Raw genomic sequence first — 21,219 nt, forward strand, 5'->3', positions numbered from 1 at the left:
GATTTCCCTCCGCCTAGTCCCCTGTGTAGTTATCTACATCTGTGGAAAGAAAGTGTAAAACATGATCTTTCTGAACTGATCATGTTTTACACCAGTGGTTCTCAAAGCTGATCCGCTGCTTGTGCAGGGAAAGCCCCTGCTGGGCCGGACCGGTTTGTTTACCTGCTGGGTCCGCAGGTTCGGCTGATTGTGGCTCCCACTGGCCGCGGTTCACTGCTCCAGGCCAATGGGGGCTGCGGGAAGGACGGCCAGCACATCCCTCGGCCCACACCGCTTCCCGCAGCCCCCACTGGCCTGGAGCAGTGAACCGCGGCCAGTGGGAGCCATGATCGGCAAAACCTGCAGACCCGGCAGGTAAACAAACCGGTCCGGCCCAGCAGGGGCTTTTCCCGCACAAGCGGCGGACCGGCTTTGAGAACCACTGTTTTTACACTTACTTTTTACAGATGTAAATGATAACCCAGGGTGCAAGATAGTGGAGAATGTGGCCCATAGACACCCTTCTTAGGTTTACAACATTGCTTATGACAGTTACTCCTCACTAAAACTGAAGCAAAAGATGGATGAAACAGGGACATATACTTTGTGCAACAAGGATGCCAGACTCTGAAACAACAATTGCTCTGACAATATTCATATTTTTATTGATAGGCCTGCATTTTTACTGACAGAAAAAAATACAAACCATCCAGATTACTTAATATAACTGGCACTTCTATAGAACGAGAGATGCAAGATCAAGTCCATAGTTCCAAAAATTACAATTTCAAAGACATTTTGAAATTCCTACAAGTTCTGTTGGTGATCATGCATGTCGTGCATGCATTCATTTTTAGTGAATTCATAATTTAGGCCATTAAAAAGCCCTAAATCTGTTTTACATATTAAGGACTCATTTGTTAACCCTAATGGGGCTTCTATTGAAGTCCATGAGAGTCTTGCTTAAATAAGGATTGCAGGAGTCTGGAAATTTGTGCCAGATAAAGGAAATTTTCTAAATTATCTTAATGACAAACGTGTTTTGCTGCATTTTACTGATAATACTTTTTTTTCTCTGATTGTTTCTTGGTAACTCAGATATGCAGAGAAACTAATTTCAAAAGTCAGCATTACTGTCACTTTATTATTTTTAAAAAATGTGAAATGCAAAGACGTGTGTTTTAAAATACTGCCACCAGTTCCGAGAAATTTCATAAGAGGGAGCTGAATAGAGATTAATGAATGATAAAAGCCTTGTGCTCATATGATATATATTACACGTAGGACCTTCTCATTCAGAGGTGAGGGTGCTAACCCACTGAGCTATACTGACATACAGTAGTATATCAGGCATAATTTCATAATGGAAATAAAATTGATTAAGTAGTACTGCATGTAAATAGTTAAAATAATTCATAAGACTGCATTAACTACAAGTGAGAATCTTTAAGATTATGCTGATATATCAACCAGTATAATTGCTAGAAGAGCTATAATTCTATCCTAATAGGCTGCTATTTGAAATATGGATTATAGGTTCTTCTAATTTTCATTGAAACTGATTTAATTCTGATTGGTTTATTATTTTCTGCCCATGTATCCCAATGAATCCCTGTTGCAAGAAACTTTCCCGTGAAACGATGAACACCATTGAGATTTGCAAGGCCACACTGATTGAACCACCAGCCAGTGTTATCACTGAAATTACTGCAGCTCTTCACAGGCTGCTCTTGGAGATAGCATACTGGGTTGCATCCATCATTATCTACATCAAATGTGCTGAAGGGCATTGCATTCTGGTTATCTTCCTTTCTGTATCCTCGAAATGCATCACCTGAGTGAAACAGACCAGAAAGAAACTGCCATAGACGTTAAGATAATTATTTTGTACAAAAACAAAGCCCTCTAAATTAATGCATAAATTGCCTTTTTTATCCTCATTTGTTAGAAAGCTGTGCTTCTTCAAACATCCAGGGTGATGTGTTGTGGCATGACACCACAATTGTGTGTGAGAGAGAGAGGAGGAGAGGGAGAGTTATGTGCTGGAGAGAGAGGGAGAGAAAGAAATAGTTATAACTGAAACCAGGAGGGATACTGAGAAATGCTGGAGAAGTTGAAAAGAGACAGAACAGATTGTGGCTTTAATGTGGCTTGCTAACAATAAGAACTTAGCATGCATGTAATCTAGAGCTTTCTGTCCTGAAAGATAGAAACAAAAAATGGGGAAACGGGAAAAAAGAGAAAAGGAGTACTTGTGGCACCTTAGAGACTAACAAATTTATTTGAGCATAAGCTTTCGTGAGCTACAGCTCACTTCACCGGATGCATTCAGTGGAAAATACAGTGGGGAGATTTATATACATAGAGAACATGAAACAATGGGTGTTACCATACACACTGTAACCAGAGTGATCACTTAAGGTGAGCTATTACCAGCAGGGGGTAAAAAACCTTTTGTAGTGATAATCAAGATGGGCCATTTCCAGGAGTTGACAAGAACGTCTGAGGAACTGTGTGTGGGGGGGGAATAAACAAGGGGAAATAGCTTTACTTTGTGTAATGACAAATGGCCCACCTTGATTATCACTACAAAAAGTCACCCCCCACACACCCTGCACTCTCCTGCTGGTAATAGCTCACCTTAAGTGATCACTCTGGTTACAGTGTGTATGGTAACACCCATTGTTTCATGTTCTCTATGTATATAAATCTCCCCACTGTATTTTCCACTGAATGCATCCGGTGAAGTGAGCTGTAGCTCACGAAAGCTTATGCTCAAATAAATTTGTTAGTCTCTGAGGTGCCACGAATTCTCCTTTTCTTTTTGCCAATACAGACTAACATGGCTGCTACTCTGAAAGCTGTCAGAAAAAAGACGTTGTGATTCAGATTTTCAATGGTGGCCTCTAATTTTGAGTGCCCATTTTTAGACAGCTAAAGCCTGGTTTTCAGAGGTGCTGAGCAACCACAGCTCCAGGTGAGGACTGTTTCAAATTGGAATCTAAAATATGAGATCACTTTTGAAATCTGGTCCATTGTGAGTAGCTTTGGGCCCCAGAGAGAGACAGTCTGTAAACTATGTTCATTACAACACAGGAGTTCTTGACAACCAGTCCTGTACATTTAACCTGATGTAGTAATATTTCCTGGTTAAAAAGACAAAGGACTGTCTACTGCTGGCTACCAAGAGAGACAAAGTGTGAAGAGAAGTGAGCAACCATCAGTATAGTTTTGGAGGAATACTGATACATTTTAATAAATGTGAGGGGGGGGGGAAGGTCTGAAATAAGAGGAAGTGTACTGTAGGATTGTTAATAGAAAATTGAAATACCTTTACCCATTTGGAATTGCCTTAACTCTTCTTCGATACAAGTACTTAAGTTGTGATTTCATCTGCTACTTTTACAGAACTGCCAGTGATATCAATGGAAGTTCTGCACACTCTGGGCTTGATTTGCTCTATTCAGTTTCTTTTTTCACCCTCATCAGCATGGCATCAAACCATCTTCCAGTAGTCCATTAAACAACGTGACTAACATCTGAAAGACTCTCACTGACTTCAGTAGGCTTTAGTTCAGGCCCAGAGCAACTAAAGAATCAGAGCTTTATTGCATTATATATCTCACACTTAACTTGAATTTACTCAAATTCCTTCTTGGGATGTGTCATAAATATAAAGGGAAGAGTAAACACCTTTAAAATCCCTCCTGGCCAGAGGAAAAACCCTTTCACCTGTAAAGGGTTAAGAAGCGAGGATAACCTTGCTGGCACCTGACCAAAATGACCAATGAGGAGACAAGATACTTTCAAAAGCTGGGAGGAGGGAGAAACAAAGCCTCTCTCTCACTGTCTGTGTGATGCTTTTGCTGGGGACAGAACAGGAATAGAGTCTTAGAACTTAGTAAGTAAGCTAGCTAGATATGCATTAGATTCTGTTTTCTTTAAATGGCTGAGAAAATAAGCTGTGCTGAATGGAATATTGATTCCTGTTTGTGTCTTTTTGTAACTTAAGGTTTTGCCTAGAGGGATTCTCTATGTTTTGACTCTAATTACCCTGTAAGGTATTTACCATCCTGATTTTACAGAGGTGATTCTTTTACTTCTATTAAAATTCTTCTTTTAAGAATCTGATTGCTTTTTCATTGTTCTTAAGATTCAAGGATTTGGGTCTGTGCTCACCTATGGAAATTGGTGAGGACTTTTATCAAGCCTTCCCCAGGAAAGGGGGTGTCGGGTTTGGGAGGATTTTGGGGGGAAAGACGTTTCCAAACGGGCTCTTTCCTACCTATATATCTGTTAGATGTTTGGTGGCAGCGATAAAGTACAAAGGCAAAAGGTAAAATAGTTTGTACCTTGGGGAAGTTTTAACCTAAGCTGCTAAAAATAAGCTTAGGAGGTTTTCATGCAGGTCCCCACATCTGTACCCTAGAGTTCAGAGTGGGGAAGGAACCTTGACAGGGTGGGATGGGAGGGATTATGCCTACATAAAAAATAAACCTTGGTCCAACCAATCACCATAACATTAACAGTTACTCACTTTCACAGCTTTAAAATTCATCATGCGCAGAAATTTATTTTATAGAAAAACACAAATTAGAAATGGACATTTTTCATATTATCCTAACTTAATATTTCATCATCTCCACATTTTTTAGACAGACTTATTTTAATACTTAGGAGTGTGATCTTACCAGCAGTTCCTGAATAACGGCCTAAATGGATTTTAAAGGAACATGCTTCATCCTCTAGCCAAAAGTTGTCATAAGATGCATAGGCATATGTGTCATCTTCAGATTCTAAACCCACATAAAGCATAAAGCTTGTTGTTTTCTGATTTAATATAAGAAAAACTTTCCTCAGTCCAAGCCAAAAGTCCCCTGTGAAATAAAGAAAATACAAATCAAATAAACTTTGTAAAATATATCTATAGAAGCAAAATTATCTCTTCCATTTTCCCTACTCTATTTCCCTTCCTGGACCAAAAGTAACAAATATTGTGCTGGTTGAAAGGAACATACTTACTTAAAAGGCTTAGGAAGGAGAAGAAGGTTCTCTAGTTCATCATGAAAATCCATGAACTGGATTCTCCTGCACACACGTCCTTACTTAGGGCTGGTCTACACTAACGCAGTTAGTTGACCTAATTTACGCTAGTTCAGATGCACTCCCATCGACATAGCTTCCGCCTCTTGGGGAGGTGGAGTACAGACATTGACAGGAGAGCGCTCTCCTATCAACTTAGTGTGTCTTCACCAGACCCGCTAAATCAACGCTGCTCCATCAATCGCAGCGGTGCCCATTTAGCCAATAGTGTAGACATAGCCTTAGTGACACATCTATATATATATATAGAGAGAGAGAGAGAAGCAAGAACTGTCCTCAGTATACATTGCAGGTTTACAAAAAATCGGGTGGATTGTCTGCTTGGCCACACATAATCCAGTGTCAACCTTAACAGTAACGTTGCTAAATGTTAGAGCAGCATCAAATCTCAAACCATCTTGATGAGAACGTGTTTGAGGTTTGATGCATTTATGAGCTTCAAACCATGAAAGCTTGGCCAGCATGGGTTGTGATGGTTTCTGAAGCTGAAAAATTGTGAGCTTTCCTGCCTTTAACAAGACCTGGTACTCCTCTGAAGGAGGATCTGTCCTTAGCGATCTTCCATTTTCTGATCTTTTCATTTGCTCACAACTTTCAGAAACTTGCTGCTATTGGGATGAAATTTTACAGGGCCTCGGCTCTGCTTCAGGAGAAAAAAAACGGTGTATGAGCAAAAACAGTAGAGCCTTTTTAAGTATGAAATGAATTGGGGGGGGGGGAATACATTTGATCCTCCAGCCCTTTTGCAGCTAAAAATCCCATGGAATTCAGTGGGAGTTGTGACAGTGTGTGCCCCAAAGAGACACTCTGCACCCCAAATTCACCATATTAATACATAATTGTGATATATTTTGTACAAAGTAGGCCTTGTGAGATATCATTTTAGAAGTCTTAATCTGTTGAACATTAATATCCTGTTAAGTTGTATGTGCTCTCACTGTATATGAAGCTATGAAGTTTCGCTATGTATGTGTCACTGAAACATGTTGAGGTTGGGAACACTCACAAGCAGCCTTTCAGGTACAACAATATAAAAGCCAAACAAAATGGCTGTCTCACTGAGGAGAATACAAACACTCACAAGGATTACCTCAAGAACTGTGTATAACAGGAAAGGATTTACCCCAAAAAATACCATGCCATGGCACGGGGCCCCCAACAACAGGGGGCACCAAAACTTAAGCGCAGGAACAAGGGCTGTGGGGGGTGCTGCAGCACCCCCACATTTTATGCAGGGCTCTTCTGCCGCCCTGCGCCCGGGGTCCCAGCTGCCGCCCCACACCACTTAAGATAAAACATATTGTTAAGGGCACAGAACCACCCGGGCACCTGGGGAGACAGGGAGGTGCCCAAGCCCGGCCACTGGGGCTGCAGCACGGCCGCGATGGCTAAGGGGTATAGGCAGCCGCCTACTTTGCAAGACCCAGCTGCCAAGGGAGGTGAACAGAGATCAGCGTGCGGAGACAGTGGGGTGCTCAGGTGGCTGCCAATGGAACTGTGCCCCCGCCCCTCGCCTTCAGGTGGCTGTTCAGCCTACGCAGGTCTCTGCCTGCTTCTCCAGGCTGGCCAGCGCAGGACTGCCGGGGTGTCCGAAGCTGTCCTCAGCCATGAAGATCTTGGTGTCTCCTTCTCCAGCCCCATGGTGGCTCTGCTCATGCACTGTGTCCGGGGCGCCCAGGGTCCCGGCTGCCGCCCCACACCCAGGGCTCTAAAGGGCTTCGCTGCCACCCCATGGCCCATACCCAGATCTGGACCCGTGCCTGGGGTGGACAGGGGTCTGGCTTTCAGCACCCCCGCTATTAAAAATGTTCCAGTGCTACTGGCGTTAAACGTAATTGGGTGGTCCACGGCCCACACAGGATCACCTGTGGCTATGCCCTGGATCTTTCGGACATTTTTAATCTGCCTAAAATCAAGGTCAGTTTTTTTAGCAATAATGAAGTGACACTATGAGTCTGGCAGTCAAAAATGCAAAAAAAATGAAGGCAAGGCAAGAAGACAAACCTAAGCAAAAAGACAGTTTGTCATTTTATTTTAAAAAGCTTGAAGTATTGAATAGTGGACATTCATCAAAAAGTATGGGCGAGGAAACATCTGAATTATCTGATCACTTGCCAAGTTGTGGGGATACCACGACGACTGCAAAAGTTGAACAAGTGGACTCTGAAGTGACAATGGAACCACAAAATATTGGTAATTTTGTCGAAGTAAGGGAAGAAACCTTCCCTGAAGACATTGCATTTTGGCTAAAATCTCGTTTCATTGGATATGACAGAATATTTCTTAGAAAATAAACCAAAAAATGTAGGTAATATGGAAAATTTGAGAAAAGAGTATGAGGTTGGAGGACAAAAGCAATTTAGAGGTCTTCATGAGTCCCATTTTCTGAGGATGAAGAAAAACAGGATGACAGAAATGAGAAATTGGTTGGTTTTTTCGGAAACCAGTAAGGCAGTCTCCTGTTATGTTTGCAAATTATTCCCTAACCCTAGTAAAGGAAAGCAAACATTCGTCAACAGGCACTCTAATTGGAGAAACATTGCAAGACATATTGCTGATCATGAAACTCCCAAAGCTCATATTAATGCTATGTGTAAGTTCGTTCAAAGGTGTAAATTATCTGGAAGAATTGATTCTGTGTTGTCGGCTCAGTTTGAAAAGGAGTGTGCTTATTGGAGGAAAGTGCTGAGACGTGTTGTTGCCACAATCAAACTGCTGTCATCTTTGGGACTGAGTCATCACTGTCAAATCAAAAAGGTAATTTTTTACCCTGTCTTGAATATCTTAGTGAATTTGATGATTTTCTCAAAGAACATTTGAAAAATTATCTGTATTGTGGCTCAGGGAAGACCAACTTTTTAACGCACCAAACCTACGATGAATTCATCACTATAATGGCAGAGCGGCTCAGAAACCAATTCACTGATGAGGTAAAGGATGCCAAGTACTATTCCATAATAGTTGATTCAACACCAGATGTGAGTCATGTAAACCAATTAACATTAATTTTAAGATATGTGACCGGCAATGGTGAAGTTGTAGAGCGATTTCTTTGTTTTGTCCCGCTAAAATCCCACACTTCTGAATGTCTAGAGACAACTGTTTTGGAAATCATTGCAAATTTAGGTTTGGACATCAAACACTGTCGTGGGCAGAGCTTTGATAATGCCGCAAATATGGCAGGAAAATATTCAGGTCTACAGGCAAGACTGAACCATGAAAGCCCATCTGCTTTATTCATACCATGTTCCAGCCATTCCTTAAATTTAATCTGCAATGCTGCAGCCGAATCTTGTGAGGGAACTACACATTTTTTTGACTTTGTTCATAATGTGTATGCCTTTTTTTTGGTTGCCACACATCGGTGGAGTATGCTACAATCATGCTTGGAGCAGGCAAATGGAAACATTTGACAGTCAAAAGAATTTGTAACACCAGGTGGTCTGCTCATGCAGATGCTGTTTTGGCTTTGAAAATGAGCTATGATGATATAAAGAAAACCTTATTAGACATAGTCACACCAAATTCTGAAAAACCACCTATGAAAACTGAAGCAAAATCCTTAGCAGAAAAGTTTGAAAAGTATGATATTGCTGTTTTTAGTCTTTTGTGGAACCGTTTACTTCAAAAAATTAATGCCGTCAGCAAATTGCTGCAAAAGGTTGATACAAATTGATTGAATGAATGCTGCACAATTGTTAGCCTCAGTTAAAAGTTTTGTCATAGTAGTTTGAAATGACTATAGCTTGGTGGAAGCAGAACAGAAAATATAGGTTCCTCTGATATATCTGACGAGAAGCGTAAAAAACCCCCCAGGAAGTTATTTTTTGATGAAACTAGAGATAAATAAATCAATTTAAAAGGGAAAGAGAAGATCATCGTTGAGACATCGATGTTATTTGTGACACAATAATAGTGCAATTGCAGAGTAGAGATGAATCTCTTAAAAAAACTGTTTTATTTTGCATGTTTTTTGACAGAAGTATGGATGAAAATGCTAAAAGCCACTACAGTAAGAAATTAAATGAATTCTACCCAGAGGACATAGACACAAATCTTTCTGAAGATAAAGTGAAACATTTCATTCATTTTATCGAAAATGATGAGGTCTGTGCTTTGAGATCACCAGCTGATTTGTATAGACTTGAACGTGACGGTTTGCAGGCAACCTTTCCAAATATAGAAACCATTCTGAAAATATTTTTAACAATACTGGTCACAAATGCTTCTAGTGAACATTCTTTTTCTGTATTGAAACGAATTAAAAATTATTTGCGAAATATGATGAGTCAGGAACATTTGACAAGTTTGGCAATATTGACAATTGAAAATGCATCTTTACAAAATATTACAAAATCATCAATTAAGTCATTGTAAGTAAAGAAAGTGTAGAGAAAAAGCTATTCAAATAATTGTTTTTTTTCAAATTTAATAAGTTTCTTCAGAGGAAGTTTAACTTTTATTTTTCCATTCATGTATCACCTATACTTTTTATTTTTACACATTTTTCACATTAGCATAATGCAAATTAAAGTTTTCATATAGATCAGAAGTTCTCAAACTGTGGTCCAAGAACTCCATTCAGGTGGAGTGAGGAAAAGTTAGTTTTTTTTTTTTTTTATAAAGCACTCTTATCCAAAGCACTTGACAATAGTTAGCTAATGGTACAAACAACATTTGGGAAGATCATTAAGCGGTCCGCTGAGACCCTCAGCAATTTTCAAGTGGTCTGTGGAAAAAAGGTTAGACTACAAAAACAATCAAGGTACCTCACTTCATTTTCATTTACTTCCTATTACTTATAATATAGCAGGAAAGTGAAGGAAAAAAGAATGAAAAACAGGGGGAGATAAGAGAGAATGTTCTTTTTCTTGGCTGGGTCCCAGGGGGAGGGGCGAAAACGAAGCTGCGCACAGGGCCTCACTAACTCTAAATCCACCACTGGCGTACAATGCAAACTTTCAGAGATAGCACATACCCAAGGGAGACTGTGTGACATATGTCACAGCAAAGGATCTTTCCAGCAAGTTGGAAGACTATATAAAAGGGGGAAGTGACATCAGGAATTGGCTTCACTCCTCTTACAACACAGCACCTGAAAAGGCCTCAGGAACAAAGACTGAACTGGGGAAGGGGGGCCCTAAGCCTGCCTCTGTATGGAAGCTTGGTGGGTTGTTTGTACTATCTAACAGGGTGAGTGAGACACTGCTTGATTCAAATCCTATCCAGTTCAGAGAATTTAGATTGTGTTTTTGTTTATTTCCTAGGTGATCTTCTTTGATCTGTACACCTATCACTTATAATCACTTAAAATCTATTTATATTTTACATAAAAACAGTGTGGTTTGAGTGAAGTGCTTGAGGAAAAACCTCAGCTCAGTTAACAAAGGCTTTTACACATTCCTCTCCACATTGGGGTGGGGGGTTAAACTGGGTAATAAATTTATACTGGTCAGGCTTTCAACCAGGGCAAGACAGTACAGCTCTGGAGTCCCAGGCTGTGGAGCTGAGGAGAAGCCTTCATGTAACTGCAGCTGAGTGGGGCCCTGCCTGTGTAAAGGTTTGTGAGAGTGCAGAACTTGGAGTGGTCTGCAGCTTGTCCAGTAGCACAGGGTGAGAGGGCACCCATGCTGGTGAGACAGAGGACTCAGTGGTACCCCAGTTCTAGGTTGCATCCCAGGCAGGGTCATCACAAGAGTGTCATCAGCATTAGGACATCATGATTGGGTCCAAAGCCCTTTTTTTCTTACAATAAGAAAATATATTTAGAATCTGGAAAATGTAGAACATTTATCTCTTTAACATATTAAATTAGTACCTGAAAGATCTCCAAATCCATCCAAGTATTCTGACCAATTTCTTTGGAAGTCAATTACCCCATCGGTTCTTTTCTGAATCACAGTCCATCCACCTCCTTTAAAATCCATATCACACAAAACCTAGAACAGAAAAATGAATGGCTAGAGAATATCCTCTGATGAACCACTTACTGATGCAGCTGCAACATGGAAAATAACTTTTAAAAAGCAGGACATTCAGAATTTTCCAAAATAACATCCCTTTAAACTGTATCAGCAAAAGTACTCTAAGATAAATGCCTGGAACCAATAATGTTATAAGAATTTTCTATTTTGCCTGTTAATTGATCGGAAGGCTTGATCAGAGATTTACTGAACTAGTGGAACCACCTTTCATATATATAAATAAATATATTATCAGATGTGTTGGGGGAAGTATGTATGTAGACACAGACACACACACCAATAAACATTCTACTACATTTGTATTTATCTCCGTTTGAATTGGAAATATTTGCCGTGGGCATGTAATAATTACATATATGTGCAAGAATATTCAGTATTACATTTCTACTTCAGCAGAACAAACTTGAAAAAAGGTTTCAGAGTACCAGCCGTGTTAGTCTGTATTCGCAAAAAGAAAAGGAGGACTTGTGGCACCTTGGTTAAACTTGAAAAAAGACATTAAAGGCAACAAATATTTCATCACCATTTTGTGCATTTTTCTCCTTTGCTTCCTACTGGTCCTCTTAATTTAGTTTTCCAAACAATTTCTTATCTGAATTTTTTTTCCTTTCCAGCATTGTTTGTTATGCATGGGAAACACAGGCTCCTAACTGAAGGACTCACCAGATATAGGAAGTAAAGAAAGAGCTTCTTTTCAGAGACATCAGAATCACACTAATTCACCCTAGTGGGATGGAAAACTCTGCGTAAAATAGATCCTGATCCAGTCAAGCACTTAAGTACATGCTTAACATAGGCAAGTGTGTAGTCCCATTGAATGCCATGGGACTACTCACATGCTTAAAGTTTTTTGCTGTATTGGGACCTTAGTAAAATTTATGTTTTCGGGTGTGTTAGAACTAGAGCCAATGCATGTGAGATCACATTCCCCAGTAGGGAGTATCACATAGAATACCAGGGTTGGAAGGGACCTCAGGAGGACATGTAGTCCAATCCCCTGCTCAAAGGAGGACCAATCCCCAATTTTTGCCCCAGATCCCTAAATGGCCCTCTCAAGGATTGAACTCACAACCATGGATTTAGGAGGCCAATGCTCAAACCAACAAGCTATCCCTCCCACCTGCCTGTGCTTCACTTTCTCCTGCCATTCAAAACCTTTTGAACCCCAATATACCCTGACAATATTGGCATACTCACCCATTGTCAGGGCTTTTGTACACTAAAGACATTTTTCAAATATTTCCCACCATAGCCAATGCTAGTTCAGTTGCACAGGTGTTATCAACATTAGGAGCCCTAGTGCAGAATAGTGTACACCATTTTGGATACCACGTCACCTAAACTTGTTCACAGGGCTTAAAATGATGGCTGCAGACAGTGACTTATATATTTCAAGGCTCCCAATGTTACTAACACTAATGGAACTGAACGTCTCAGAGACATAAGTCAGTGGGTGTTCTCATTACAACAAGGGTAAGTACTGACTACACTGTTGTTGCTGAATAACTGATAAGAAGATAAGTAAAGGAAAGAATCCTGGAGCGAGTTTAGTAAATTGTCTCCATTTTCTGCTGAGTGAAAGCAGCAGAAAGTTTATGAGCCAGATCCTTAGCTGTGCCACAGCAGCATCCAGCAAAGCAAAGGAGAGGAGCTGTAACGTTGGCCACCTTTGCCACTCCCAGAGCCTGAGCCTCAGTCTGGATGGGAGCCAGTCTGGACAAATTACAGCAGCCTCAGGGCTGCACTCTGCTGCACCCAGCTCTTATGGCCCCAACTGGGTTTTCCTGCAACCAGGGACTGTAGGAACACTGCAGCGCTCTATCCAGGCCCTCTTTCCTCTGGAAACGTCCCCTATGTGGGAGCCAGGAGGGGGATAGAGCTCATTATGCTGACTCTACACAACCTGGGGATTTCTGAATCCTCAAGTAGCTGAGTAAGTCAACTTCCTGGATGCTTTGAGCTGGCCCTAACCCGTGGAAAGAAAGCACAATGCAGGGGCTAGAGCAAGTCAGACCTGCTTGCTGGGAGAATCACAATGAACTACAGAGGCAGCCTAAAAACCCCAATCTGAAGAGAGAAGGATACAGTTCTCTACCCATAGAGAGGTGATGGCCTGAGAGCTTAATGGCATTCCTAGAGCAGACCACAGGAGGGAGACAAAGTACAGTCACCCCAAAACTGTGAGAAGACTAAAGATATTTTGTTTTCTATTTTAGTTCCTGATTGTTTGAGGGGCTTTTTGTTTATTGTTGTTGGATAACTGGTTACTGAAATTAATACTGTCATGCTGGCTTTGGTATTTTTTTTACTGGGACATACTGTCTTTTTTGTAATTTTTTCATTTAGTTATGTTTTACAAGCCTTCCACAGCTCTTGACTATGAGTCAAGCCTTAGAAATGAATTATTAGTTATTTTGTCTACAGGTTTATGTCTTAATTTCTTGAGTCTTTTGTTCTTCTATATTTTAAGCTTTAATTACAAACACATGTTTGTCTTTTGCTCTTTTTATGCCTTATCCCATAGGCGGTTTTACATTAAACTCTTTTCATAGATTCATAGATACTAAGGTCAGAAGGGACCATTATGATCATCTAGTCTGACCTCCTGCACAATGCAGACCACAGAATTTCACCCACCCGCTCCTGCGAAAAACCTCTCATCTATGTCTGAGCTATTGAAGTCCTCAATCGTAGTTTAAAGACTTCAAGGAGCAGAGAATCCTTCCCTTTAATATCATTCTTTAATAAAATACACACCCATACTTTTGGACATTCTCAGGGAGAGCCTGTCAGCATGATCTGCATTCAGATCTGTGTGGCATCTATTAAACATGAAATGAGATACCTTTCTGTAAGTGAAGGTTTTGTTCTCATTATTTATTGTTCCTTCATCGTTATAATTAATTTATGACTATTTTTCCCTTTGTCTCCTGACTCTGTCAGTATTTTAAGGAATCTCCCCACTTACTTGATATCTCCCATATCTTCAGACATTGGCAGTAAGTGCCAAATGTAGAAAAGTGTCAAAAATGCTTTTGAAGTGAAAAGAACTTTTTCATTTCAGAAGGGTTTGCACTATGCTCTGAAACAGGTAATAATTTAACCACTTGAAGCCAAAAGTTACAGCAAATGGACTGAGCAATCTCTTTTCTCACTGAGAGATAATAGTTATATCTCCTCCAGTAAACACCTGATTTTGGAAAAGGCATGAATAGTTTTCTCAGCTGGAACCCTCTACTCCAGAGCCAAATCCTGACTCCTGAAGAAAGCCTGAAATACATGAGTTTTGTGCAGTGGGTCTGCCTGGAATTGGGACAGAGAGAATCCTCCTTGCAAGAATCTATGGAGCATTAATGCAACTGCTCTGTGGACACTACCTCTGCTTTAGTAGCATCTGTGGCCTCTGCAGTCCACTTCCATGGGTAGAATTGGCTGGTGATTCTGGATAGATTTTTTTTTTTTTTTGGTCCTAAGCCCTATCCCCTACATTGTGGTGAGAGAACTACTGAAGGACAGAGTTCTTCAGTACCAGGTGGAACCCAGATACGCTGTGTAGCCTCTGCAGCTTGGCCTCCCCTGCCCAGAAGAACCACATTTCTGCTACTTTTGAGGGCTCTCAAGGTCCTCCTTTAGCCCTTTCATTAGATTTCACCATATATGACAGTTTTGTCTGCACAGGACTATGGGTTTGGGCTCTGAGTTTTCTGACTATTTTGTGGGATACAACAGTAAGGTCCTCAATGGGCTGGGTGGCCTAGTGGTTAGCATCCACTCAGTCATGGGGTAGTGGTAGGGGACGCCAGCCCACCCACTGCACCAAACTCCAACCCAGGGCCGTAGGAGGGTCAGTAGCATTGACCCCTGGAGGGGGAGGGGAATTTTTGAGTTATCCTTCCTGGGCTGCTTCCTACCATTTCTCCCTCCATTTCTGGTCCCAGATAAGGAAAAAGAAAAAGCAAACCGAACTGTCAGCCCCAACCAGGCTCATACAGTCCTGGTACTTCAGGGCATCTCTAGCCCCTTTTGGCATGAGCCTGCAGCGTAGGTCTGTACTCCTCTCCAGCCTTCTGAGCTGGGTTGTTCCCTTTTCAACCCTGTCTCCAGTTGGAGTATGCTCTGCAAGGTTGGAGGGGCAGGGGTAGCTGGACCAAGTGTTGTCTTTCAACCCCTTCCATCCCAGTGTGTGGTTTATATTCCCCATCACAGGTACCAATTGGCTAGGGATGGATGGGATGTTTCTACCTGCTTCCCCCATCCCTGTTTTGTTACAACAGAGAAATATCTATAATTAAGTATTATACTGTAGTATTTGTTTTGCCTTCCATTCTTCTTCCAATAACTGACTATCCCAGGCATGTATATGCAAAATTAAAGTGGAAAGGCCTGTAGATGCAATGCCAAATCGCAGCAAACACATATGGACTTCTGCAAACAGAGCACCCAGAAGCAGAAACAAAAGAAAAACATTGGACATTGAATACTTTTTAAAAAAATAAGAATTTAGTCTGTCGTTTGGGTTCTGCAAGTTCCAATTTTACCTGGACTTTGTGGTCAGAATCAGAACTAAGATCATTATCCTCTCCCACTACCTCTCTCACTGACACAGAGGAGAGCAAAAGTGTGGAAACATGTGGATTGGGACAGCTGTTTGCGTTGCAAACCCAACCATACATAGGCTTCAAGGCACTGATGAGGTTTTAAAATTCACATTGCTGCTGGGAAAGGACAGTGCAGCTAGGAAACCACAGCCCTATATGCTCCCAAGGAAAGAAGCCCTAAATTTTCTAGCAAAAGGCCACATAGCTTAATGCAGCATTAGCTCTTTTTCTACTCCTGTACCCTGCCCTTAGATAAGGAAGGATTATGTAGCCACAGTGAGGAACCCAGTGTCCATATTGCAAGAGAGCATCTCTGTCAGTTTTGAGAAACTAATAGAGGGAATAAAGATTACAAGAAAATGCCCTGACATCTATGGGTGTGAGGATAGAATTTCTTTCAGTTCCTTAGTCTTTGTGCAGGTGTGTGCCATTGTCTAGTCATGCTCCATGGCCCTTCCATGGCCCTTTTATTCAAACTCATAAGAGGAGAGCAAAAAAGCAATGGCTTTTCCACTCACTGAATGCTATGGAGTTTTATAGAGAAGAAGGATGATTCATTGGTTGATGGCACTAGCCTAGAATGTTCAAGATCAGGTTCTGCTCTACCATAGATTTATGAGAGACCTTAGGCAAGTCACTTAGCATCTCTGTGCCTCAGTTCCCCACCTGTAAAATAGGGAGGATTGCACTTCCCCCACCTCACAGGTGTGTTATGAGGGCGACAAAGTCGGTGAGGTAATATCTTTTATTGGACCAACTTCTGTTGGTGAGAGAGCGCTGTGTAAACTCAAAAGCTTGTCTCTCTCACCCACAGAAGTTGGTTCAATTAAATATATTACCTCATCCACCTTGTTTCTCTAATATCCTGGGACTGACACAGCTACAACTACATTGCATACAAGGCGTGTTATGAAGCACTCGGCTATTATGCTGATGGGGCCATATAAAGTACCTAAAGTCTTCTTCCAGGTGGTTTTCATTGTATATTAAAAGACAGAATATGGTCCTGTATCAGATATTATATTTCTTTATAGGAACTGGGAAAGATTTCAAAATTGTAATTATGGCAGAGCCACTTAGATGGCTCTTAATATAATTCTTATTCACACAATGAGAAATATCCAAGGAAAATACTTTAAAATTATTCAACATATTCTAAATACATATTTTCCAGTAAAGTATGCCCAATATGTGAGATAATTTTATTACCTCATAGGGGTAACTTGATCCTTCTGGATGGATTATGTACAGACCGCTGGGAGTTTTTGCAACTGAACCTATGGTATCTTTAATATCGGTGCAATCCAGTCCTAGAGAACAAATTATTCAATATAATTTAGATTAAACATTGTAATAACAAATACAGATTGTGACAAAAGGAAGGCACTCAGCTATAAATGTATGAATGATCTCAAATTAAATTTCGTTGTCAAGTAAAATATAAAGTTATCTTTTATCAGAGATTTATTTTGAAAATGTGTATTCTCTGGAATGTAGTAAGGTCAGAAATAGGCAGAGAATAGACAAAAAGGAAGTTTCCACACAAAAAAGCATTTCGTACAGTTGATCTTTCTAACCATAACTAGCAGGATTTTGCAAGGTGCTGAATAACCCTGCATCCCCAGTTCAGAAGGGACACAGCACCTGTGTGACAGCAAACCTGATATTTTCTACAAATATTATCCATCTGGCATAAATTTTCTTTAAAAAGAATCCAAAGTACTTTTGCAAAATTAAGATTTTAAAACAGTTCATAAGTTTTCCAAAGCTTATGCAGTACAAATCACTTCTGAGTAGTATTATAGTATTATAAATCCCATATCTTCTTGACTTTGCTTTTCTCATTTCCTTATCAAGACACTTAAAAAGATAAAGAGAAAAGATGTAAAGGTTAGCAAGAAAAGTCCTTACCATGAGACTGAACTGCTTTGTAAGGAAGTGGATCCAAATGTTTTCTCAAAACTTCTGCATTCAAAAGAAGGACCCTGTTCATAAGTTCACTCACCTGTAAGTTTAGAAGTAAACAAGAGTTTAAATACACTCAGACTGGAGCACTGAGATTTGAATTCTTATGACTTGCTCCTTCCCTTATACAGATGTCTGTAGTTCATTTCTATGATGCAGGGTGATGCACACTTTACATATCCATAGGCCATGCTGAGTGCCTGATTTTCCACTGCCTTGTATTTGAGCAATCATTTAGGACTTGATCCAACTGCCACTTAAGAGAAATTTTTCAAAGGACTTCAATGGGACTTGGTTTGGAGCCTTATATGTGTGCAAAGTGAGTGCACAATGATTGTTAGACACTAACAAAGAAGAATGGCAGCGTTTTACATGCCATAAATACTTACATTTACCACAGTAACCCAATAACTATTAATGTGTGACCTAAGTGAAAAGAAATTTTCATATTATAAATAAAAATTAATACCTGATTAGAAAGATAATCCAAAGAAGATTGTTGGTCATCCATCATATTTCTTACCAGTTTTTTTGTACTTCTTGCATATTCAACAAGAGAGTTCTGCAAATTTCCTAAAAAAGAGGTATTATCACCCACTATAATATTAAAACTGCAGAGCCATTTTAAGCTGTATAAACTTCATGCTTATTTTATGAAGTTTAAGTGAACACTGAAGATGTCTTATTTTAGAGTGCTTAAGTGAGACCTAAGTGGTGCATTAGCTCTGGACTAGGCCCTCAGGTGACATGAATTGGTATAGCCCCATTGACTTCAGTGGAGTTGTGCTGACTCTGTGGAAGATCTGTCCCCACAGAAAGGCTCTCTGCACAAGGATGAATCTCAGCCTCTTACAGCATTCTTAGGTAACAATGTGAATGATACCTTAAAAGTACAAATGCAAGTAAAAGACAGATAGATATCTAAGGTTTTTTGTCACCATAGCTTCAAATCTTTTGCTCATCTACCAACACTCATCCTTCTGGGCTTTGCTCACAAGCCAATAGACCTAAATGTAAGACAGACAGAAGATGAATAATGCATGTTAAAAGAGGCAGAGAAAAGATAAGAGACCTGTTAGAATATTCTGTGGCAGATTGCAGCAGGCTCTGCGGGGTTTGACGAGGCAGGGGAGAGAGCACAAGGAGTCCTCTTCCACCTGGGTATCTGCACAAAGGATAACCACTGTCCCAGCCCTTTTATGCCCATCAGTAAATCCTTTGCATGGTGCCCAAACTGAGTCGCTAGGTGTGGTGCTGGCCCATGTGCTTGGGAAGAATCAAAGTAACTAAAGTTTGTTATAGGTACATAGAGCATAGGTGAGTTTGTTGTTGACCCAAAGGCTTTTCTTAATGAATACATACTGCACATATAATGTTTTTCTCCGCGTAACATTTTAGCTTGAATATCACATGGCACAAGGCATTGTTCCTTTTGTTTTGAAATAGCTGTTGATGTATTTTTCTCTGCAGTCTTGGGTGGTGTTTGCACAGCACTGCCATTGGGTGTATCCTGTTATACCAAATAATGGAAGACAGATTATATTTTGAATTTGCCTTTGTATCCTCTTCTTAAAAATTAAAGACAATAATTGCCAGCTAGTAACTCAAAGCTAAGACCATAGAGGTTTGAGCCCAGTCCTGCAAGGTACTGTTGAATGTTTCCTGCTCAGCAGCCCCTCAGAGGATTGAGCCAGAAGTAAGTTAGACTTTTAAAAACAATCTTAAAAGGCTCCTAAGAACTGGCTGGTGAGCTGCTTCCACCTCCTGGCATTGCTAACCTAAGGCCTGAACTCGCAAATACTTACTTGCTATATTGCGAACAGACCCATTGACTCTAATGGGACTGCTCATGACATCAAGCTCTAAGCCTAGCTGCTACTCTGAAATAAGCCTAGCAGTATCACATCCAATAGTCCTTGTTAGCAGGATCAAGCCCTGCTTCTAAACAAAATTATTTATGTTGTGGTGAAGAAGCAGGTCTTCAGGCTTATCCCTTATTATTCATAATTGTAGTCCCACTCTGCCTAGTACATAGTACAAATTCATCAGGTAGACCCCGACCTGGCAAATACTGATATACATGCATAACTCTACCCAGCTAAGAAGTCAATAAATTCTACCCATATAGTCAGCTCATATTTACAATCACATACCACATCAGCAAAATGTCTTTAATTCCCCTGGAGCAGAAAGTTTAAATGGACACTATCAACTTGAAATCTAGCCAATTCTAAAGAAAGAAAAGGGTCAAAAACAGTTTCAAGGCACTGCCCCCACTGTGGTTATATATTAACATTTTCACACTTTTAAAATGTTTTTCATTCCCCTGTTGCTGTGTGGAACCCACACCATCAACAGGGGGAACTGATTATTCACAAAGTTCTGTCAAAGTAAACACATTGAAACATGTTCTCTCTGATCCCTTTGGGCTCTGATAATGATGGGTGTTACTTGTAACAATAAAGGTAAAAACTCTGAACTAGTTTCTGCCTTGCAGAAAGGACAACATGCAATTGACTTTCCAAATGTTTTCTCCAGATTCGTTTTTTGCCCTCTAAAGATTGTTGTTGTTAAAATGTTATTGTTTTGTTACAACACTGCATAGTGATTGTCTATTGTGTTATTCAAACTGAAGCATAACTCTTAAAGTATTAGGATTTTAAAAGGAAAACTTAATTTATTCCTGAATATTTCTGCAGCATATTTGGTTCTCCCTTCCTGCTCCAGATTCCTCCCTTTGGCACTAGGACAGCAGTGGCATAAAATTGAACACGTTTTTCTTTGGCACCTGTTTTTCATTTTTAAAAGTGAAAGCAAAAATTACAAAAGATTGTGAACTGACAGATTTTAGAAAATCTCTTGAATTACTAGTTGTATCTTGAGTCTCCTAAGCAGATACATTTGTAGCTTTCTTGAACTGCAGATTCCACTCTCTTAGTTGAAAATAATCACAAAGTGAAGCAGGAAATTTTATGTAACAGTTAAAACCAGACCACTTGAAATAGAGTTTCGGTCCAGGGTTTCATCCTGACTACCAACCACGCTGTTGGAATTAACCAGCATCCATGTTCAATTACACAGAGTCAATCTATTATTTTAACCAGTATTTATATAAAAACAAAAGCAAAACAATTATTAAAAGACAAAGGGTCAGATTCTGATCTCAATTATATAGGTATAAATATGTATAATTCTAGTGAAGCAAATGGAGTTACTCTGGATCACGTAAATGAAATCAGAAACTGGCCCAAAGATTCAAAACTCAGATAACACTCCTTAAGAGGAATGTCTCTGTGTTCCACTGTTAATGAACTAACTTTGTTGCTGCCATTTTAACAGTTTTTTCTTTCTCTGAGGAAATTTAACTTTTCTATACATCATAGTCCATCTAGGGTAAAACAATATACATTTTAAAAGCATCACTCACTGTTCAGAACCTCTATTCAGTTGCATTAACTATCTTATCAAATCAATGTAATTGAAAACCTTACCTTAGTAGAACAGGGTCTGACATTACCTAGCACAGTCTCACCCCCAAAGAAAAAAATGATATTTAGACAGATCAATGAAGTTCCACTAAACTGGATCAT

General features: G+C 40.1%; 1 protein-coding gene across 1 annotated transcript; it reads right to left on the reverse strand.

The window, feature by feature from the left end:
• Nucleotides 1-1,493: 1,493 nt before the first annotated feature.
• On the reverse strand, nt 1,494-21,219 carry ANGPTL5 (angiopoietin like 5). Its single transcript, XM_077805642.1, has 8 exons — nt 21,121-21,219; nt 18,992-19,139; nt 18,099-18,202; nt 17,576-17,669; nt 16,874-16,974; nt 10,901-11,021; nt 4,671-4,856; nt 1,494-1,813 (listed from the first exon to the last, which is right to left on the reverse strand). Exons 1-8 carry the CDS (start codon nt 21,217-21,219, stop codon nt 1,494-1,496), a joined length of 1,173 nt encoding a protein of 390 aa, XP_077661768.1.

Source organism: Eretmochelys imbricata, chromosome 1, assembly GCF_965152235.1.
Source record: "Eretmochelys imbricata isolate rEreImb1 chromosome 1, rEreImb1.hap1, whole genome shotgun sequence".
In the NCBI taxonomy this organism is placed as follows: domain Eukaryota; kingdom Metazoa; phylum Chordata; order Testudines; family Cheloniidae; genus Eretmochelys; species Eretmochelys imbricata.

Excerpts from the sequence above, each read along its gene's own strand:
- ANGPTL5 (XM_077805642.1), bottom strand. The coding sequence starts at position 21,219 with ATGATCCAGTTTAGTGGAACTTCATTGATCTGTCTAAATATCATTTTT. Across the intron at positions 11,022-16,873 it reads GATCAAGTTACCCCTATGAG|GTTTTGTGTGATATGGATTT; the intron begins GTAATAAAATTA and ends TTTCTGTTCTAG. Across the intron at positions 1,814-4,670 it reads CCGTTATTCAGGAACTGCTG|GTGATGCATTTCGAGGATAC; the intron begins GTAAGATCACAC and ends TGTTTCACTCAG.